Below are 23905 nucleotides of genomic sequence, written 5' to 3'. Positions count from 1 at the left end.
ACAAAGTAACCATTTATTATTTATTACCATTGTCATTACCATCACTCCCCACTACCACCATACTGCCCATATTGTTTTTGTAGATTTTTATTTCCATCCTTCCTCCTATGTAACGATTGCCATTGTCAATCCTGTACAAAATATGATAATATAATAATATAATATAATAATATAATATAATATAATATAATATAAGACAACCTTCCCCCACATCTCATCAGTCCCTATCTTTTCTATATTTTTCTTTTTTTTGTGTGTGTGTGTGTTATGTGCAATGTCTAAAGTGCATTAAAAGAGGGAGTACAGTGCGAGAATGTCTCAAATTGGGCCAGAGATGCTGTCCCGTTGAAACTACTTCTCGCCTGTCTTGCCTGCCTTGGTGTTTGCGATGTTTATCCAAATATACTTATTCTTTTTTTTTTCTTTTTTTTTTTTTTTTTTTTCCCTTTTCTATGTTGTGGTGCATTAAAAACCCATGAAGAGATAAGGGGGAAGTTATTGCATTAGTGATGACAATGACGCTTAATTCTAGTTCTACATTCTAATTCTACAGCATTGACAATGGCAATATTGATGATGATAATAATAATAATAATAGTAATAATAATAATAATAATAATAATAATAATGAATGACAATGATGATGGCAGTGGTGATCACAACGGTGAGAGCAAAAGACAGCAACAACAGCAATTACAATGAAACAACAAAAAATTAAATAAAAGTGAAAATAGTAATCATAACAGTGACAGTAAAGATAGCAATAACAATGATGACAAAAACAAGTTCGAACAACTAAAATGCACAAATATTCGTGGGTTGGTTATAGTCTGAGTTAAGAACAGAGAAGGGATTCATAGCTGTAAGAGGTCATAAAGTGTTGGACGGTAGAGGTCAGTTTCCGATGTGTAATTATGAAGGGGAGATGCGAGTTCCATTGCAATGAAGTCTGTAATAAGATTTTTCCAAATGTTAATGTGTAATTTATTTCTGGTTTTCCAGTTCATGAGGATAGTTTTCTTGGCGATGGTTAGCGCTATGAGGAGTATTTTAGAGTTTATAGTTTTATCAGTGATTATTGTAAGGTCCCCCAGCAAGCAAAGGGAAGAAGACAATGGGATGTGGCAGCCAACTATAGTGGATAGTGATTGTGTGACCTCTTCCCAAAAGTGTTTGATTGGAGTGCAGTGCCAGGTTGCATGGATGTATGTGTCTGTAGAATTTTGATTGCAATGTGTGCAAACTTCTGATGTGAAACCCATTTTAGCTAATCTATTGCCTGTGTAATGTGTTCTGTGGAGTATTTTGTATTGTATTAACTGAAGATTCGCATTTTTGGACATGAGATAGACATTTTTACAGATTTGGGTCCAGAAGTTGGCATCAGTGGCTATTGAAAGATCATTTTCCCATTTTATTGTTGGTAAGTATATAGTCTGAAGTTGATTTGAGATAATTTTGTATATTTTAGAGAGCAGTTTTTTTGGAGAGGAAATGTTGACCATGTCTGATATTGCCGGTGGAAGTTCTAAATTTCTATCTCTGATGTTTATTTTTGCCAGGACAGAAGATTTGATTTGTAGGTATTTTAAAAATTCGTTGTTCCCGATGCCATACTCCTGAGCCAGTTGTGGAAATGGTTTAAATGTGTTGGCTTTGAAAATATGCTTAATGTGGGTGATACCCCTTTCCGCCCATGTGTGAAAATTCAATGTTTTTTTATTGCTTATAAAATCACGGTTGTTCCATAGTGGAGTGAGGTTAGATGGAGCTAATGTAGAGTTTGTGATTTGGTGAAATTTCCACCAGGCTGTCAGAGTGGAGGCTATAGTTACTGCATTAAAACATGTGTGTTGTTTAATTGATTTGGTGAGGAACGGTATGTCAGCTATATTTAATTCTTTGCATAGTGATTGTTCTATATCTAGCCATATAATATCAGATTGGGTGGGGTGAATCCATTTGTATATGTATTGCAGTTGGTTAGCCATTGAGTAATATTGGAAATTTGGTGCTTCTAGTCCTCCTTGAACCTTACTCTTTTGTAGTGTAGTGAGTTTTATCCTTGGCGTTTTATTTTTCCAGTAGAAGTGAGTTATAATGGAGTCTAGTGATTTAAACCAGGTGAGTGTGGGGTGGGTTGGAATCATTGAGAATAGGTAGTTAATTTTTGGTAGAATCGTCATTTTTATTGCTGCTATCCTGCCGATTATGGAGATTGGGAGGTTGAGCCACCTGAGCAAATCGTCTTCTATTTTTTTTAGTAGTGGTGTGAAGTTGAGTGTTACCAACTCTGACAGTCTGGAGGAAATCTTAATGCCTAAGTAAGTGATGTGATCCTGACAAATAGGTATTGGTGATTGATGGGGTGCCACATCCCATTTGGTTTTATGTAAAGGGAGGATGGAGGATTTATTCCAGTTTATTGCATAATCGGATATTTTTGAGAAGGACTGGATTGTTTTAATTATTTCTTGAGTAGATGTTAGGGGTTCTTGTATATATAGTAGGATATCATCTGCATAGAGTGAGATTTTATGTATTTGTTGTGGTGTTTCAATACCTTTGATTGCTGGGTTTTGACGGATAGCTGCTGCTAAAGGTTCAATAAAAATGGTAAATAGGGATGGAGAGAGTGGACATCCCTGCCTTGTCCCCCTATGCAGTGCGAAGCTTTGTGATGTTAGTCCATTCGTTGTGACTGTGGCCGATGGTGATGTGTATAAAATCTTGATCCAGTTAATAAATGACTCTCCAAAGCCGAATTTTTGTAACGTGGTGAATAAAAATTTCCAGTTGACCCTGTCAAAAGCTTTTTCGGCGTCTAATGTGGCAATGAGAGTATCTTTCTGTTGTGTTGATGAGTAATGCATTAAATTGTATAATCTGCGGGTGTTATTAGATGCATGTCTACCTTTTATGAAGCCAGTCTGATCAGGATGGATTATATATGGTATAATTTGTTCAATTCTATGGGCTAATGCTTTGCTAATAATTTTTATGTCGACATTTATGAGTGAGATAGGGCGATAGTTAGATGTGAAGGTATGGTCTTTGTTAGGTTTAGGAATGAGTGATATAAGTGCTGTATTCATGTGGGGAGGGAACTTTGCATTGTGTTTTATTTCTGTTATTGTTCTGCTAAATAGTGGGTATAAGGTTGACCAAAAATGTTCGTAAAACTCAGCAGGGAAGCCATCTGGACCTGGTGCTTTATTATTTTGCATGCTTTTCAGTGCGGAGTGAAGTTCTTTTTCTGTGATTGGTAATTCTAGTGTGTTTATTTGTTCCATGTTGAGTTTTGGTAGAATGATGTTATCGAGGAATTGGGTTATGTCTTCTTGGTTCGGATCAAGATCGGATGAGTATAATTTAGTATAGTAATCTTGAAATGTCCTGTTTATCTCAACTGGTGAATTGGTTAGCTTCCCTGCCGAGTTTCTGATGGAGGTTATAGCTGTTTTTTCTTTATTTCTTTTAATTTGACTGGCTAAATATTTTCCGGATTTATTGCTATGGTGAAAAGTTTCTTGACGGAGCCTGTGAATCAGAAATTGGTTTCTTTTGTTTATTATTTCATTGAGCAAAAATTTGTTTTCTCTAATTTCTTTATAGATGCTTTCTGATTGATTATTTGCGTGTAAAATTTCTAGTTCTTTTATTCTTTCTTCCAGTTGTGCTTCTTTTTCTCTGTCCTTTTTCTTTTTATGTACTGAATATGATATAATTTTCCCCCGTAAAACAACTTTCCATGTTTCCCAGAGCAGTGATGCTGATGACTTTGGAGAGTCATTTATTTCAAGGAAGGATGTCCACTCTCTTTTGAAGTAACTGTCAAATTCTGGATCTTTCAATAGTGATATATTAAAACGCCATCTGGTGGGGTGCTTCTGTATTGCAGATGGGTTCAATGTGAGAGTTACCGGGGAGTGGTCACTGATAGTGATCGGATGTATTTTGGTTTCTAAAATATTTGGTATGATTGAATTACTGGCTAGAAAGAAATCAATGCGGGAGTAGGTTTGGTGAACGTTAGAATAAAAGGTGTATTCTCTGGCGAGTGGGTGTTGTAGCCTCCAACCATCGCAAAGACCAAAATCACTCATGAACTGCTTTATTGTTTTGGAGGATTGCGGAGATTTACCTGTATGTTTTGACCTGTCAAATGATGGATTGATTACAGTATTATAGTCTCCCCCTATAATTATTGGACCGTTGGAAATGTTTGAAAGAGAGGAGAAGAAATTTGCAAAGAAGGAGGAATCATCAGAGTTTGGTCCATAGATGTTGCCAATTGTGATTGGATTATTATTGATTGAAATGTTAATAATGATAAAACGGCCTTCAGGATCGGAAATGGTTGTATGGTGGTTAAACTGTATTTTTTTGTTTATTAAGATGCATACTCCTCTTTGTTTTGAATTATAGTGGGAGGAAAAACAGTGGTTGAAATGTGTAGTTTTTAAGCTATTTTGTGTATATTGTGAGAGGTGTGTTTCCTGTATTAGACATATATCTGCTTGTGTATTTTGTAGGTAATTTAAAACTTTATTTTTTTTTGTTAGTGAACCAACTCCACGAATATTCCAAGTTATGAACTTCAAATGCATGAACCTATATTGTATATTTCATAGTTACCTTGTGTGAGTATAAATCTGTGTGTGTGGATGTGAATGCGGTTGAGTGTGTGTGTGTGTGTGTGTAAATCTAGAACAACAAATGACAAATAAAACAGGGAAAACATAGATACCTATAACCAACAACAGAACATATAAACATTGAGCAAGGTTATTTAGGTGCATTTAGAGTACAATGTGCGTGCGTGGTGCAAGTGATTTAATAAAAGAATATGAGGATTATGAATTGAGTATAAATTGAGTATAAACGGATTGGAAATGTTACATTGCTATTATCAATAATCAGTAAAGCCAGGGAGTAGTGTCTTTGTCTCTAAATAATTGTCCATCAATGTATAATTTGTCCACTGTGATGATTGCTTTTTTACCTTGGTTGATCATTGTCTTGCGGATGGGGAAAAGTAGCTTACGTCTGCGGATGATCTCTTGTGGATATTGGTCGTTGAGTCCGTAATGAGTCCCTTTGAGCTGCCGTCCTTGTCGCTGAACCAGTACTTTTTGTTTGAAATGTTCAAATTTGGCGATGATGGGGCGGGAACGGGTGGAGTTGATGTGTTTCTGTCCTAAACGGTGAACGCGATGGAAAGTGATGTGCTCCACAGTCTCCGGTGTAAGTTTGAGCTGATTAACCAGGAAGTCCTTAACAGATTTTTCGGGGTCTTCGGTGGGTGATTCGGGAATGCCGGAGAAGATTAAATTGTCTCTCATACTGCGTGACTGTATATCCAGGATGGTTTCTTGCATGGCTTTGTTCTCGGTGATGACGGAGGTAAGTTGAGTGTTTACAGTTGAAAGTTTTGCAGTGAGTGTGTCCACGGAGCTTTTCAGTGATTTATTTTCTTCTGTGAGTGAATCGACTTGCTGTTGACTGTATTCCAGGCTGTGGCGGAGGTTTTGAAATTCTTTGTGCAGTACTTCGATTAGTGAAAGTCTAGAGTCCAGGTTTGATAAGCGCTCGTTGATTGATAGGAGTATGTCGGAACAGCAGTTTGTTTTGATCGGAGTGGATAATGGTGATGTTGGTGACGGCGGTGAATCGGTTGATGAGGGAGAGTCCGAAATGCGTGGTTTTTTGGCTTTGCGTGATCGGCCCATTGTAACGTTGCAGAGTCTGTTGAAGTGGTGGTCAATGTAATCCTCCAGTTGGTCCAGGTCCGAGTTGTAATCCAGGTTTTAAGTTAGGGTTAAAACGGTTGATTTTGTAGTTGAAAAGCGAGTGAGGGGAAAAAAAAAAAGTTCGTTTGTTTTTCTAGCAGCAGCGCGCTGCCATGTTGAATTAGCACCCAACGCGCACACACACACTACGTCAATACGTCATCACGTACACGTTGCATATTCTGCGGCTCAGCCGGTGCAGCTGTGAAATTTTTTGCAGCTTTGTTAAAGGACACTTTCTGTTGCCACTAGGTGGCGCTATGACTGTGGGTGAATGTCGGCATGTAGATTTGTTCAGGGCAGGACTCTTGTCAAATGTGTAAAATTTCGTGCAGATCTGGGCATTTACAGCCAAGTTACTTCAACTTCCTGTTTCATGGCGAATCATCGACGCCACGGACACGCCCATCGACGAAAACGTGCAGATAGCACAACTTTACATCGTCAATGCCTTTAGAAGGTACAGCAGAAATTTGAAGTTGATCCTACTAAATCCCTAGGAGGAGTTCGTTAACCCCCTGAGCCCGACGGCATCGTCGACGACGCCACACGTCACCTCCGATAAATGTTTACATAACTCGATGACAGATTTATTGATTTTCTTACCGTTTTTTCCAGCAGAAAGCTAACGAGCTAGCCATCACGGGGGTGTCTTTCAGGTCTTTCTAGCCTTTACAGTAGGTTTTCTATCCAGCCTGGAACTTGTGCTTCCTTTCAGAGGTTTTCAGCAATAAATCCAAACGCTTTATGTCAAACTTTGATACTCTTGAAGTCCATAATTCATAAATATTCCGTCATTTTTGCCGCTAGCTCGATGCTAGCGGACATTCTGGATATCACGTGATGTTTTCACGTGATGTTTTTTGACCAATTACAGGCTGATCACTAGTAAACATTGGTGTGCGTCATTACGCATGAACCAAGCGCTGATATAGTGTAGAGAGATAGAGAGACTCACGGAGATGCGCGATTCACAGAGAAACACAGCGAAATGGACGTAAATAAAGCGCTGGTCTATTTTGTTGCATTGCAGGATGATGGATTTTCAGGAGAACAGAGCTTTTTGACAGATGAGGAACTAGATTACCAGGATAGACCCAGCTGAAGTGCCATTTATTTATTTACTTTAAAAAAGTATTATAGTAGTATAAATGTATTATAAAAGAATAAAAAGAACATAATAAATAAAAGAATAAATAAAATAGAAATGCAAAACCTGTGATGTGACCCTCTGTGTGATTGCTGATAGGAACTGTTTTGAGGCTTGGCACCAGTGAATTTCATGAGGCCCCAAACGCCTGGACTTCTTTTGGAAAAATGTCAATAGTTTTTGTTCTGTACAAGTTATAATGTTTATTCCTGTGCTCCAGGACTCCAAAGACATGAACAATTACTGTGGGTGAATGTAGGCATGTAGATTTGTTCAGGGCGGGACTCTTGTCAAATGTGTAAAATTTCGTGCAGATCTGGGCATTTACAGCCAAGTTACTACAACTTCCTGTTTCATGGCGAATCATCGACGCCACGGACACGCCCATCGACGAAAACACGCAGATAGCACAACTTTACATCGTCAATGCCTTTAGAAGGTACAGCAGAAATTTGAAGTTGATCCTACAAAATCCCTAGGAGGAGTTCGTTAAAGTGCGGAGTGTGTAAATCGTCCCAAATCGGTCGCCAAATTCAAAATGGCGGACTTCCTGTCACGTTTAGGGTATGGGTTCTTGAGGCTTTTTTGTACGTCTGGTCATGGTAGATGTACCACAGAAATTTCGTACATGTTGGTCAAACAAGCGGCGGGGGCTGCTTCGTTAAAGGTCTCTTCCTGTTGCCAGCAGGTGGCGCCATGACTGTGGGTGAATGTAGGCATGTAGATTTGTTCAGGGCGGGACTCTTGTCAAATGTGTCAAATTTCGTGCAGATCTGGGCATTTACAGCCAAGTTACTACAACTTCCTGTTTCATGGCGAATCTTTGACGCCACGGACACGCCCATCGACGAAAACGCGCAGATAGCACAACTTTACATCGTCAATGGCTTTCGAAGGCACAGCAGAAATTTGAAGTCGATCCGACTAAATCCCTAGGAGGAGTTCGTTAAAGTACGGAGTGTGTAAATCGTCCAAAAATGGCCGCCAAATTCAAAATGGCGGACTTCCTGTCGAGTTTAGGGTATGGGTTCTTGAGGCTTTTTTGTGCATCTTGATATGATACACGTCCCCACCAAATTTCGTGCATGTAGGTTGAACATGGACGAGGGGCTAATTTTTTCCAATTTTCTAGGTGGCGCTAGCGTGCCGTTTTGCCACGCCCATCCGTGAAACCCACAAAATACGAAATTTTTCACCAGTCCTGACATGCGTGCCAAATTTGGTGAGTTTTTGAGCATGTTGCGGCCCCGAAAATGGCGCTTACTTTGCAGAAAAAAGAAAAAAAAAAAAATTAAAGCTGCAAGCAGCGATGGGCGGGCCCTCGCACCTGTAGCGCGTCGGGGTGTGAGGCGGCCGCGTTGCATATTCTGGAACTCAGCCGGTGCGGCTGTGAATTTGCTACGCTTCATTAAAGGTCACTTCCTGTTGCCAGCAGGTGGCGCTATGACTGTTGGTGAATGTCGGCATGTAGATTTGTTCAGGGCGGGACTCTTGTCAAATGTGTTAAATTTCGTTCAGATCTGGGCATTTACATCCAAGTTAATACAACTTTCTGTTTCATAGCGAATCATCAACGCCACGGACACGCCCATCGACGAAAATGCGTAAATAGCACAATTTTACATCATCAATGCCTTTAGAAGGCACAGCAGAAATTTGAAGTCGATCCGACTAAATCCCTAGGAGGAGTTAGTTAAAGTATGTAATGAGTAAATCATCCAAAAATGGCGGTAAAATTAGAAATGGCAGACTGTGGGTGAATGTCGGCATGTAGATTTGTTCAGGGCGGGACTCTTGTCAAATGTGTAAAATTTCGTGCAGATCTGGGCATTTACAGCCAAGTTACTACAACTTCCTGTTTCATGGCGAATCTTCGACGCCACGGACACGCCCATCGACGAAAACGCGCAGATAGCACAACTTTACATCGTCAATGCCTTTAGAAGGCACAGCAGAAATTTTAAGTCGATCCGACTAAATCCCTAGGAGGAGTTCGTTAAAGTACGGAGTCTGTAAATCGTCCAAAAATGGCCGCCAAATTCAAAATGGCGGACCTCCTGTCGAGTTTAGGGTATGGGTTCTTGAGGCTTTTTTGTGCGTCTTGATATGATACACGTCCCCACCAAATTTCGTGCATGTAGGTTGAACGTATACGATGGGCTAAAATACGAAATTTTTCACCAGTCCTGACATGCTTGCCAAATTTGGTGAGTTTTTGAGCATGTTGCGGCCCCGAAAATGGCACTTACTTTGCAGGAAAAAAAAATAAATAAATAATAATAATCCTAACAGTTTCAATAGGGTCCTCGCACTGTTAGTGCTCGGGCCCTAATTACCCTAACAGTTTCAATAGGGTCCTCGCACTGTTAGTGCTCGGGCCCTAATAACCCTAACAGTTTCAATAGGGTCCTCGCACTGTTAGTGCTCGGGCCCTAATTAAAGCTGCAAGCAGCGATAGGCGGGCCCTCGCACCTGAGGCACGTCGGGGTGTGAGGCGGCCGCGTTGCATATTCTGCAGCTCAGCCAGTGTGGCTGTCCATTTGGTACGCTGTTTTGTTGAAGGTCACTTCCTGTTGCCAGCAGGTGGCGCTATGACCGTGGGTGAATGTCTGCATGTAGATTTGTTCAGGGCTGGACTCTTGTCAAATGTGTAAAATTTCGTGCAGATCTGGGCATTTACAGCCAAGTTACTACAACTTCCTCTTTCATGGTGATTAATCGACGCCACGGACACGCCCTTTGACGAAAATGCGCAGATAGCACAACTTTACATCATCAATGCCTTTAGAAGGCACAGTAGAAATTTGAAGTCGATCTGACTAAATCCCTAGGAGGAGTTCGTTAAAGTACATAGTGTGTAAATCATCCAAAAATGGCGGTAAAATTAGAAATGGCAGACTTCCTGTCGAGTTTAGGGCATTGCTCCAGGAGGCTTTTCTGTGCATCTGGACATGGTAGATGTACCACAGAAATTTTGTTTATGTCGGTCAAACATGCGGTGGGGGCTGCTTCATTAAAGGTCACTTTCTGTTGCCAGCAGATGGCACTATGAATGTGGGTGAAAGTCGGCATGTAGATTTCTTCAGGTCGGGACTCTTGTCAAATGTGTAAAATTTCATGCAGATCTGGGCATTTACAGCCAAGTTACTACAACTTCCTGTTAATGGCGAATCATCGACCCCACGGACACGCCCATCGACAAAAACGCGCAGAAAGCACAACTTTACATCGTCAATGCCTTTCGAAGGCACAGCATAAATTTGAAGTCGATCCGACTAAATCCCTAGGAGGAGTTTGTTAAAGTACTGAATGTGTAAACCGTCCCAAAATGGGCGCCAAATTCAAAATGGTCGACTTCCTGTTGAGTTTAGGGTATGGGTTCTTGAGGCTTTTTTGTGCGTCTTGATACGATACACGTCCCCACCAAATTTCGTGCTTGTAGGTTGAACGTGGACGAGGGGCTAATTTTTTTCAATTTTCTAGGTAGCGCTAGCGTGCCATTTTGCCACGCCCATCCGCGAAACCCGCAAAATACACAATTTTTCACCAGTCCTGACATGCGTGCCAAATTTGGTGAGTTTTTGAGCATGTTGCTGCCGCAAAAATGCGCTTACTTTGCAGAAAAAGAAAAAGTATAGCTGCGAGCAGCAATTGCGGGCCCAAGCCGGTGGCACCGCAACCCCGATGCATTTAGTTACCTAAAGGCACTGGGATGGTGGTACCGCCGCTTTGGCCCTTTATCGCTGCTCACAGCTATATTTATATTTAATATAAAGCCGGTGGCACTGCCACCTTGTTGCCTTTAGGGTTATTCTGTACGACGTGCAAAAACGTAACCCCCGCTTTGACTGTCGAAAAGAAGTGTATTGTAGAGCTTGCATCAATGCGGACTCGATGCGCTGTGCGCTGTAATTCCATGTGTCTTTAAGCGCATCATTCTCCACTCAAGATGCGCATAAGCGCTTTGTGCCACACTGTACTGAGCCTTTCATATCATAATGCAGTGACGCAATGACAGATTATTAATTGCCTTTCTTGTTCTGTTCTATCTATTATAAGTTGATAATAGATAGGACAGAGCACTAAAAACCTCAAACAAAGCACTAAAAACTAAGGCTGTTTGCTGTGTAGTCTGAGAATGAGCTGTTTGATTTGCACCCTATACACACACACACACATGCACACACACACACACACACACATAAAAAAAACATCAAATGTGTTTTTAGTCAGAGTATTATTTTATACAGAAACAAATATTTGTAATTCAGATAAGAATGAAGTTAGTGTTTTAAAATCTTAAGGAAAACAAATATATTGAAATATAGCACATGAATTTTAAATTCATTCAGCTTCAATTACAAATACAATCTTACTTTTATTTAAAGTAAACTATACATTTAAAAGATGGGGGTTATATGCCTATTTTGTCATTTAAAAAAATTGTTATGCAAAAAGACAAGGACTTAGAGACAAGGACTTGTAGGAAAAATCGCAGCCAGCCACACACACACACACACACATAAAGAGAGAGAGAGAGAGAGAGAGAGAGAGAGAGAGAGAATCGCAGGGGAAATAAATCCATTCAAACTACAATATCTGACTTTCTGTTGCTCAGAGCGAATGACTTTAAATTGGAAAGTTGATCGGCTTGACGAGAACAATATACGTGGTAAGTTTTGTAACTGTAGGTAAAATGAGCAAAGTTATAACACACTTTATGTGTCCTTTTTTAGTCATAAAATTCATTTCCTCGCCACGGCCAGACCGTTCGAGATATCAAAAATCCGTCCGGAATTGAGCATCCTCAATGTCTTGACTTCATGCCCACCGAGTTTGGTTGTGATTGGTAAACACATGCATTGTAATTTGATGTATTTCTCCTAGGACAACTATTTAAACAACCCATAATTCCCAACTTCCATTTGAACTGTCGTAAAACTTAGAGCACGAAAGTTGTTTGGCCTGATGTGATCTATAATTGTACCGAGTTTCATATTAATTCATGCAAGTGTGTTTGATTTATGGACAAATGTTCGAATCCCAGTCCAGGGGGCGCTGTCGAGCCGCCCTGCCACGCCCGGTTACCAGCTTCAGCCCGGCCCTGATGGCCAAGGGTTCTGACCCGTGTGCAAAGTTTCACAAAGGCCCCCGAAAATGCCAGAGAAGTCGCACACAGCACATAAAGGGTTAAAATTAACCTGACAGGCGCCCCTCCTCTCACTCACACAGAGGGACACTGAGAGACTGGCAAAATTCTGAGATTTTCTCTACATTCAAACAAACATATCTGACTTTCTGTGGGTCCTAGCTAATGAGTGTCAATTAGAAAGTTGTCCGGCTCGAGGAGTACAATATACATACCGATTTTTATGTAGAACTGTAGATAAAACTAACAACCCCACTTTTGTCAAAAGGTGGCGCTACTGAGCCCTCACCACGCCCGTTTCTGAAACTTTTCACATATCTACTGGCTAATAAATGTGATGTGTCTGTCGAGTTTCATGCAATTTAAAGCATGCTTAGAGTCTCAAAAGCATCCTAAAAGAATGGTAAAGTTTGATGCGTTGCCACGGCAACAGTTTCAAAGATATCAAGAATCCATTCACAGGTCTTCATCTGCTGTGTATTTGCAGTATACAGATGAAGTTTGAAGCAAATCGAGTTAAAATTAGAGGGTGATTTCAAAATATTTTGAAAATGACACACTTCCTGCTGCCAGTTGGTGGCGCTATAACTTTGACTCACAATAGTCCCATCCATGTGATCGTCCTCTTACAGCGAACACACTGCTGAAGTTTCATCAAGATCAGTTAATGTATGCTGAAGTTATAACAGACTTCCTCTTCAACGTTCCTCTGGAACTCTTCAACCTTTATAATATATTACCAAAACCCATTGAGATGGTAGATCGACTTACAATAGGTTGAATGACGTGTCTGCCGTCTCCTGAAGGTGTCTGTATCACTTTTACTTGCACTTTGTAACTTCGAGTTTCGGGTAGGAACCCGAGCACAAAAAGAACTACAAAATTTGACCGCTTTACGGCATACGTCACTTCCCCCACCACCCATAACTTCCTCAGAATCTAACGTTAGTGCTCAACTCGCGTTTGATTGCCGCCCGTATGTTTTCGTCACGCCGAACAACAGCTACAAGGAAGAAGGCAACGGTTTTATTAGAGGAAACTAAAAAAGAAATGGGGAGAGTGACAAATTAAAAGCCAGGACGAGGATTAACATATTGGTCCAGCTTTCGCTTTGCTCGCTGGCGTGAGCTAAAGGAGGAGGGGTGCTCGACCAATGCGGACACTTGCCTGCACACAAATGCCGTTTCTAAGGTAACCCAGATAAATTCATATAAGCAGTGTAGTATTTTCTAGTATTCCGGCCACAGCCGATGGTGTTATGAGTGTAATAAAATGCCCACAGATCAGTGTTCATTTCTACAGACACAGACACAGCCGGTAAGAGGACTTTTCACGAGTGAAGGTATTATTGCGTCAAGTTGAAGTGCTCTAAAGCACTTTTTTATGGTTCCGCCATACAATATAGTCATCAATTTTAAACGCTTAGAAAAACACAACATTTTATTTTGTGTCACCAGCCTAGGTTGAGTTACACTAATCGAGTAACTGTGTTTAAATAGGGAAAACGAGGAAGTGTTTGGTCGCTTCTCTTTTGGGCCCATATTTAATGCATTGGGCTAAGCTAAGTGCTAACATAGTTTTGCTGCAATACAGAGCGATAGAGTGCACGCACTGAGACGAGAGGCATCAGCTCGTCTTAATTAAGGGAATAACATAGTTTAATATGAAAACCCGGTGGAGTATCCCTTTAACACTTAGGCCCCGTCCACACTACTGCGTGTTTATTTAAAATCTGAGAATTAAAACGAATATAATCTCCATCCACACCAGCGTTTTATCTGCGTATTAGAACTGGTCTCCGTCCACATTAAAACGACTGAAAACGCGGATCACGTGACCATTCACCAACACTGGGCATGCGCGTGCCGGTGTAAACAGTGGCTGACAAATCAGGGCTGACAAATCAGGGAAGGATATGTCATGACTGATGACACCCAATCATAGAGCTGAGCGTCAGCCTCTGCGTCAGCGTTTCTATAACTCCTCCGTTTTGTCCCGTCTACACTAAAACGCCCTCCGGAGATTCAAAACGCAAAACGGAGCTGCAGCATTTCTAAACTTCTTAGTTTTTCTGTTTTAGTCTGGACGGGAGGTGCAAACGTAGCAAAAGGTCCCCATTTTTAAACGAAAACGCACTAGTGTGGATGGGGCCTTAATGAGCTATAATGAGTTGAAATGAGAACGACTGACCATCTCTCTTTTTATATAGAGTAGAGAAACAGAGAATATTTGTTTTAGTTTTGAATTAGATCATTTAAAAGTACACATTTAAATGATTATAAAGATATTTAGCCCATGTCTGGGTGAATAGTATTTGCAGAGTTTTGTTTAAGTTTAGAGACATGCTCCAGAAAATAATATTCACGAAACGAGACGATTCACGAGACGAAGAGGCAGAAAGCACACCCGTTTATTTTATTTTTTTACCAAAAGCACAAAGTTTTATTTTGATAAGTGGACACTTACCCCTCAGACGGTCTTCCTTTCGGAGTCACTTCCTGGGCCTATCCGGTCAGAAGTGACCGGAGACCTAAGAAGTGAAACTTCCTCCATCCCAGTAAAACCAATGCAATTAATTTTTGTTCTATAATATCTATTCTTTTTAATTTTGCATTTTGAGAGAATTTGATTGAATTTATTCATATTTATGGTCTATTTTTGCCATTTTAATTATTAAAATATTGTGTGTGTGTATGTGTATATATATATATATTTATTAGGGATGCACCGAATATTCGGCCGCCGAAAATTTTCGTCCGAAAATGGCCCAAAAGTGCATTTTCGGTTTTCGGCCGAAAGACTTTTATCACCGAAACAATACGGCCGAAATGTTGTGATGACGCAAACAGAAACCGCGACATGCACGTGCTTGTCTGAAGCAACATGTCTGCGGTGTGGACGTATTTCAGTGTATCTGAACCCGCGATGAGACGGAAACCTTGTTTATCCACCTATATCTGCTCTAAACAATGCGCGCCGCCATGACGACGAGTCAGGATGCGAGCGGGTCAAGAGCGGTACGCGCGCTGTCTGTGGAGACTCGCGCTGCGGAGGCAGGCGAAAGTATAAACAAGGCAGCGCGAGTCTCCACAGACAGCGCGCGCACCGCTCTTGACCCGCTCACAACCGGAGTCGTCGTCATGGCGGCACGCATTGTTAGAGCAGATATAGGTGGATGAAACAATTAAAAATTATAATTAAGACTCGCGCTGCGGAGGCAGGCGAAAGGCAGCGCGAGTCTCCACAAACAGCGCGTGCACCGCTCCAAACGGTCGAGGCGTTTATACTTGACGCGCTCTCCGTTGTACTACTCCTTGAAACGACAGGGGACGACTCAAGTAACTGTCCTCCTCTCTAACCATCAGGAATCGGTGAGAAGAAGACAGATAAATACATGACAATGTTTATTTTTTTAGTATTCCACCACCAATACAAAAATAATCATGTAAAACCCAGTAAACCCTGAGATTATTACTTGTGACATTACAAAAAAATATGTATATTTGGGAACATGTATGTATAGAACTAAATTAAATATTTTCTACATTCACTAAACATGTTTCATTAAGTTTCATGTACATTTGTATTAAACATGGACCATTGTTCATTTAAAAAGGCTTTTTATGCTATTGTATGCTAAATTTTTAAAATGTAAGAAACTTAATTTAGACGTGCAAACTGGGTGCTAGTGTGATGAGAAGTTTGGGCTCGGCTTTGTTTTTGAGAGAACATTTCATTTTAAAACCTTTCTGCAGGCCAGTAGATTATTATTTAGTGCACACATGAGTGGGGTCAAGTTAAACATTTTAGTTTGAATTTTATTTTATACTGTGCATTGTGCTAAATAAATATTTGCATAATTTGTAATTGATTTATTCTTTGAAAATGTTATATTAATTTATGCAATTGCAATGCCTTGATTTTAGTAAAGTTTGTACACAGTCATAGCCATAATAAATGCAATTATACTAATAATTGGCATAATTTCTTTCGGTGTTTCGGTTTTCGGTTTTCGGCCTTGGTTTCCTCTTTTTCGGTTTTCGGTTTCGGCCAAGAATTTTCATTTCGGTGCATCCCTAATATTTATATATAGTCTATGATTTTTTAGGCAGTATTTTCGTTTAATATAGAGTCTAGGCCTTCAAAAAAAAATGTTTTAAAGGGTTAGTTCACCCAAAAATGAAAATTAAGTTATTAATTACTCACTCCCATGCTGTTCCAACCCCGTAAGACCTTCGTTCATCTTCGGAACACAAATAAAGATATTTTTGATTGAATCTGAGAGCTGTATCACTCTTCCATTGGCTTCCTAAGGGACTGGCTCTTGACGGCCCATAAAGTCATTAAAGAAAATGTTTAAATGTTCCATGTGCCTACAGCGGCTCAATTATAAGTTTATCAAGCGACGAGACTACTTTTTGTGCGAAAAAAACATAAATAACGGCTTTATTCGACTATTCCATTACTTCCTTATTGGCGCATGCGCGAGAACTGAGACGAGGACGTTCTCATTCGACCACTTCTTGTTACCGGCTGCTCACCGCTTAGGAGTTTTACCGCCCCCTACCGTATAAGATGATAATAAGGCACACTGTCGTTTTTTGAGAAGATTAAAGGCTTTTAAGTGCACCTTGTATTGCGGAAAATACGCTAATTGAAAAGCGTATGTACAGCGCGCATCTTCCTCTGCTTGTAAACAGAAAGTTTTGCACTTCCAGCTATATCAGCACATCATCTTATACGGTAGGGGGCGGTAAAACTCCTAAGCGGTGAGCAGCCGGTAACAAGTCGAAGGAGATCGTCCTCGTCTCAGTTCTCGCGCATGCGCCAATAAGGAATTAATGGAATAGTCAAATAAAGCCGTTATTTATGTTTTTTTTTCGCACAAAAAGTAGTCTCGTCGCTTGATAAACTTATAATTGAGCCACTGTAGGCACATGGAACATTTAAACATTTTCTTAAATGACTTTATGGGCCGTCAAGAGCCAGTCCCTTAGGAAGCCAATGGAAGAGTGATACAGCTCTCAGATTAAATTAAAAAATATCTTTATTTGTGTTCCGAAGATGAACGAAGGTCTTACGGGGTTGGAACAGCATGGGGGTGAGTAATTAATGACTTAATTTTCATTTTTGGGTGAACTAACCCTTTAAGCTGATTACCACCATCTGGTGGGAGTATGGAGAGAAAGAGTAGGACCATGGTGTAACCATTAGATGGCATCTACATCTCTATGGAGAGGCATGTGAATTCCCCAGTTGTTTTTGGACTTTTTTACTTTTTTTTTTCTTTTTCTTTTTTCTCGGTGGATTTGAATACATATTTAAATATGCTTTTTCTTTATATATATATATATATATATATATATATATATATATATATATTAGAAATATTGATTTAAAGTGTTAGTTTTTGCATTTTGATTACAGTCAAACTTAAACATTGTGTTAGAAAGAAAAGCTTGACAAGAAGCAAATTTTATACCCATTTTTTTATTCAGAATTTGTAACAAAAAATTATTCATTTATTATAAATTATTCAAGCAATTCATTCAATTATAGCACTATGTAAAATAATATTTAATGAACATGTCTATATAATGAACATTTGTGTTTGTCACTGAATATAGCAAAACAGTGAACAGTAAAAAAGAAAACAGCAATAATAAACAAGCTAAAGATGAAAAATAGAAACTACTATATTAACTATATACAATATTTATATTTATGCTATATAGTGTAAAGATAATGAACATGTATATTTGTGCAAGTCTTTGAAACATATAATGGTGAACAGTTATAAAGGCAACAGTTATAACAGCAATAATCAACAAGCTACAGTGAAAGAAATAAGAAAACTATATACAATATTTATACTATGCTACATTAAAAAAATAGTGAAAAAAAAATTCGGTAAATGTTTATATTTTGTCAATTTCTGATTCATTTCCTCTGGGTCAGTCATTTTTGACCGTAGACCAAAATAGTCAAATTTTTTTTTACGACCACTTAGCATGCTCGATCCTGACCTCAATATTTTTTTTGTTTTCACATACATAATGCCATAAAAGTCGCCAAGTTTCATAACATTCCGATGAAGCTGTGATTTTTAGAAATTCAAAGCAGAAAATGTTTTTCAAAACATCTAATTAGACATTTAACAGTTTATTTTTTCATGTTTTAAATCTGTATGACCAAAAATGACAGCGTATTTAAGTCTATTTTGCTGCTAATTGAAAATTTTTTTCGCAAAACACACCGGCGCGTTTGTCGACCCCAGAGGGTTAAAGGCCTTAAATGTTTGAAGCCCTATAGATGCTGATTGCAGCTTTAATTTTACAAAAAAATTAGAAAAGGTTTTTTTTTTTCTAAATTCAAAATCTCTCCATTCTATCCATTGCACTCCTTCTAGCTGCTTTGAATTTTTTTTTTTTTACTAAAAATGTTATATCTTAAAACTTAATAAAAATGCAAGTTATATATATATATATATATATATATATAATGTTATATCTTGAATGTTTTTGTAAATGAAGTAATCTTAAATTCTCTCTCTCTGTCTGTCTCTCTCTCTCTCTCTCTCTCTCTCTCAGCCTGGATAAGGGTTTTCCATTTGTGGGGCAGGTGGGTGTGGAATCTAAAGTCATTCCAGGTTTGGATAAAGGAGTTCAGGGCATGTGTGTAAACGAGCGAAGGAAGATCACCGTACCTCCTCACCTGGCTTATGGAGTCTTGGGAGCTGGTAAACACTGTCTTTTGTTTTTTTTTTCGCCTTAAAGGTCCTGTTCTTCATGTTTTTGAAGCTTTGATTGTGTTTACAGTGTGCAATATAACATGTGTTCATGATTCATGTGTAAAAAAACAGTATTTTTCACACAATTTACTTATCTGTAAACCCCTGTTCCCTTTCATCCTGGGAACTCCGACGTGTCGTCTGAGGAATTGGGATCAAGCTAGGGAGCCTATTGCCTTCGAGAGAATTAAAAACGAGCCACTAAAAATTGTCATACAAAATTTGCATTCCGCAAGCTGCCTACCAGCGTGGGTATAAAAGGCGGAAGTAAACATTGCATGATGCTTTTTTGTTCGGAGCCTCACAGTTTCTGACTGCTGTTCCTTGCTGGGATCTCGGGAGAGAGAGAGAGGGTCCTCTGGTTGCTGGTGTGATGGTGCTTCAGCAATCCTCGCAACTGAGTGCAGCTCACGGGCTTGCAGTTTTCCCCGTGACCTGCCGCAGCGATCCCTCAGTGCTTTGGCACATCAGAGCACTTTCCATCTCCTAAAAGAGTATCACGGGTGCGCGTCCTTTTCAGGATGTCGTCTCATACGTGCGTTTCTGGATGTGGTCGACTTCTCCCTCAGGTAGATGGCCACAAACACTGCCTCTCGTGCTTGGGCTTAGTGCACAAATGATGCTTGAGGCAGCATTTGTGGATGAGTCATGTTCTCATTGCGGGAATATGACTCTCGCGATGCTGTGCTCGAGACTGAGGACCCTGAAACATGGGGGAGTCAGATAATCTTCAGATAATCCCCGATCTAGTTCGTCTGCTGGTTCAGTTCAGCAGGTGGCTACTTCGGTGATTCCTGTTGGTGAGCGAATGAGGATGGTGAAAGATCCTATCGGACTTCTCACACCTCTACTAACTCGCTGCCATTTGTGCTTCCGGTGGAGCATTCGGAGACCCCAGAAATTCCAGTTGTTTCCTTCGGGGCGCCGCCTGAGGATCAGATGTTGTTAGACAACTTCACTCCTCCTTCCTCACCACCCTGGGGCTGCAGCGGGGGTACGAGGGACAGCGGGGCTGCACACGGGTACGAGGGAATCCCCCCAGTGGAGCGTTCGGTTGCGATGCAGCTGTGTCCGAAGACCGCTTCCACTTGGCGGGGTGCCCCTTCACTCCCTTCCTGTGCCTGTAGGTTTTCCTCTGGTCTGACCAGGGATATCTACATAGCATGTGGAGACGCCGCCTCCGCCCTGCATGCCATGGCGCTTTTGCAAGTCCATCAGGCAAAGACACTCCATGATTTGCAGGCGGGTGGTCCCGACCCAGCCTTGCTGCAGGAAACCTGAGAAAGCTGTGTACAGCGGGAAAGAGTTTTTGATTTATAGTGTTTGTTTTATTTTATTTTAAGAGTTTATTGTGAAGAGCGCTGAGGCGCCGTGGAAAGAGATACGAAAATAAAAACACACAAGCTCCTCTATTCGCCGACCCTTGTCTCCTTCCATCACCCACACTGAACCTGAACTTCATCACACTGGTGCCGAAAACCCGGGATGGAAGGAGAGGCCGCCGCCAGAAACCTTCTGTCCTCGCCGTTTGCGGAGATTATCCAGGCGCTCGCGGGACTCCACCAACAACATCAGGCAGCCCTGCTGAAGATGGAATAGCAGCAAGAACGCCGGTTCGACGCGCTCCTTCAGGGGCAATGGGAGTTCCGGAGCTGGGTAGGCCAGGGGGTCCCGGCCGTGGCCCCAACACTGCACAAGATGGGACCTCTCGACGATCCCGAGGCCTTCTTGGACCTCTTCGAGAGATCGGCCGCGGCTGGGAAGTGGTCAGAGGATCAGCTGGTGGCGTGCCCGGGGGTCGGCGACCCCTCACCATCATCCTCTCTCTCTCCTCTCCCCCTCTCTCTCGCCCTGTCCCTGCTCCCGGGTCCCGAGGCGATGTTCCACCGCGCCCGGCGTCCCGCTGGAGATCCGGTCCCGCGGCTGAACCGGTTCCTGCGCCGTGCGCTCCGCCCCGGGGAGTGCCATCTGCTGGGGGCGCCACTTCAGTCCCTGGCCCCGCATTCTCCTCTCGCCAGCCCCTTGACCCACATCCGGAGTGGCGGAGAGGCCTGGGCCGGCCTACTGGCGCTGTGGGGACCCGGGTCATTTCATCAATAGGTGTCCACTGATGGAAGTGGACACCTTCATCAGGGTCCCCTACAAGCCACCGGCTGCCCCCGATCTGTCTGGGCTGTACCAAATACATGTGAGTATTAAGGGGGGTACGTATCAGGCTTTGGTGGATTCGGGTTGTAACCAGACCTCAATTCAGTCAGTGGCATTGGATAAGAGCCGCAAGGTTATGGTGCGGTGTGTGCACGGCGAGGTGGTGGGGTATCCCCTCGTGTCGGTCGTGATCCAATTTAGGGGACAAAAACATAGCGTGGAGGTGGCAGTTAATCCGCGCCTCCGGCACCCGCTAATTCTGGGGACCAATTGGCCAGGGTTTCAGTCCTTATTGGCATATTTATATGCGGGTGCTCCTGAGCGAAAACAAAGGCGCCGGAGGAGGGTGACTGTTCAGGCCAGCGAAGCTGTACTGGGACCATCGGGGGCTGTTTCAGAGGAACCGAGTACGTCCGAAAAGACAATATTTTCGGACCGCGATGACTTTCCTCTGGAACAGTCCCGAGATGACACGCTCAAAAATGCATTTGAGCAGGTCCGTGTCATCGACGGACAGCAGGTTCAGCCAGATCAGCTGCTCTCGTATCCCTATTTTGCCATAATTAGAGACAGGTTGTATCGGGTGACTCAGGACACCCAGACAAAACAAGATACAACACAGTTATTAGTTCCAAAAAGCCGTCGGGAAATGTTATTCCAGGCAGCCCATTGTAATCCGATGGCGGGACACCTAGGGCAGACAGCCACTCTGAATCGTCTATTGACCCGTTTTTTTCTGGCCGGGCATTTATGAGAACGTGCGCAGGTGGTGTGCGTCTTGTCAGGAATGTCAGTTGGTAAACCCACCGGCCCATAATAAAGCACCTTTGAGCCCCCTTCCTCTAGTAGAGGTCCCCTTCGAACGAATTGGTATGGACCTCGTCGGGCCATTAGAGCGATCTGCGCAGGGACATCGCTTTGCATTAGTCCTGGTGGATTATGCAACGCGATATCCCGAAGCAGTGCCGCTTCGCAACATTTCGGCGAAAAGTGTTGCGAGTGCACTGTTTCAGATAATCTCCCGGGTGGGAATCCCGAAAGAGATTCTCACCGATCAAGGCACAGCGTTTATGTCACGCACAATTCGCGAACTGTACGAATTATTGGGCATTAAATCGATCCGGACCAGCGTCTATCACCCACAAACAGGCGGCTTGGTAGAACGGTTTAATCGCACATTGAAAACCATGATTCGTAAGTTCGTACGGGAAGACGCTACAAATTGGGATAAGTGGTTAGAACCCCTCTTGTTCGCTGTACGCGAGGTCCCCCAAGCCTCCACGGGATTTTCTCCCTTCGAACTTCTCTATGGGCGCCAGCCTAGGGGGGTGCTGGACGTACTCAGGGAGGTTTGGGAGGACGGACCCTCGAACAGTAAAAATGAAATTCAGTATGTCCTGGACCTGCGAACAAAACTCCACACTTTGGGGCGGCTTTCCATGGAGAATTTGTTGCGGGCGCAGGACAAACAGAGTCAGCTGTACAACAGGGGGGCTAAACTACGTAAATTTGCACCGGGAGATAAAGTTCTCGCAGTGAGGGGAGCCGCTATCTGACTGGAACCCTGGATAAAGCATCGATAAAAGTTTGCGAACCCCAAAAAATGCTGAAGAGCAACACGAGACTCAAGGAGAGGCCAGTCAATAGCCGCACGAACTTTGACAGGATCCATACTAATCCCCTGAGCTGAGATAACGGAGTCGGGAAAAGTGCACTTCTCGGCTTTAACAAAAAGACGGTTCTCTAAGAGGAAGGACCTGTCTAATGTGCTGTACATGAACTTGGAGACTAGGGGAGAAAATCTGAATATCGTCTAGGTAAACGAACACGAACAGATTTAACATGTCCCTGAGAACATCTTTAATGAGCGTCTGGAACATGGCGGGAGTGTTGACCGGGAGTGTTGGCGTGGTTCCCGGGAGAAGCTCTATACTACAGTCGTAGGGTCGATTGGGAGGTCTGAAAACCACCCGCAGATCGAAGTACTCCTCGGGAACCCCGGTCAAATCCCCTGGATCCTCCTGAAAGACAGTAACAGAGGACACGGGAGAAACAGCAGACACAAGACAATTAACATGGCAGGAAAGAGCCCAGGAGAGTATGGAATTCTTAGACCAATTAATATGGGGATTATGTTCGGTAAGCCAAGGATGGGCTAAAACTAAAGGAGTGTTAGGTGAATTAAAATTAAAAAAGAAATTGTCTCTGTGTGGTTGCCAGATACGATGAGACTCACCAGTGCTGTAGTACAGCAAACCTGGGCGAGAACGCTGCCATCCAGGGCGAAGACGGACAAAGGGTCCTGAAGACTAACGAGGGGGATACCCTGCCCGGAGGCCCAGTCCTTGTCCATAAAATTTCTCTCAGCCCCAGAGTCAATCAGAGCGGAACAGGTAGCATAAGAACTAGTCCAGCGGAGAACAACAGGCAGCGTCGTGCGTAAGCGTGGAAGAGGGTCTAGAGAGGATGTGCTCACCAGTCTCTCTCTCATGACTGGTGACTGGTGAGCTCTGACTTTTACATGGTAACAAAGTGCTTGTCAGAACCGCAGTAGAGACAGAGACGGTTGACGATCCGGCGCTGGCGTTCGGTGGCAGAAATCCGTATCCATCCCAGCTGCATAGGCTCAGGATCAGTAGGAGTCAGCGGAGTGTTGATGAAAACCAAAGAAGTAGGCGTGGTAATCATTCATTTATTTATTTAAACTGTTATTGTGAACATGCACTGTATTTATGATGAAATTATAATGAAGATTTATGGTTTTACTTCATCTGCGTCAGTTTCACTAAACGGCCCAACACGCTCGCTGGCGCGGATATTTAAGAAGGGATGGATATTTGCTTCAAGTGATAGGTTTGGATAGTGAAATTATATTT

The 23905-nt window shown here is 42.1% G+C and overlaps 1 protein-coding gene across 5 annotated transcripts in view; it reads left to right on the top strand.

Annotated features, from left to right (window-relative positions):
* Positions 1-23905, top strand: part of fkbp10a (FKBP prolyl isomerase 10a) — a 367658-nt gene that overhangs the window by 28685 nt on the left and 315068 nt on the right. For all 5 annotated transcript variants that reach the window (XM_089122621.1, XM_089122620.1, XM_089122623.1 and 2 more), the window contains exon 2: positions 18682-18830. In XM_089122621.1, the coding sequence (XP_088978747.1) occupies positions 18682-18830 (149 nt within the window). The remainder of the gene's footprint in view (positions 1-18681; positions 18831-23905) is intronic.

This window comes from Pimephales promelas, chromosome 18, assembly GCF_988280905.1.
Source record: "Pimephales promelas chromosome 18, fPimPro1.hap1.1, whole genome shotgun sequence".
NCBI lineage: Eukaryota > Metazoa > Chordata > Actinopteri > Cypriniformes > Leuciscidae > Pimephales > Pimephales promelas.
Note: the sequence above shows the minus strand (reverse complement) of the source record. Positions and strands in the feature narration are given on the sequence as shown.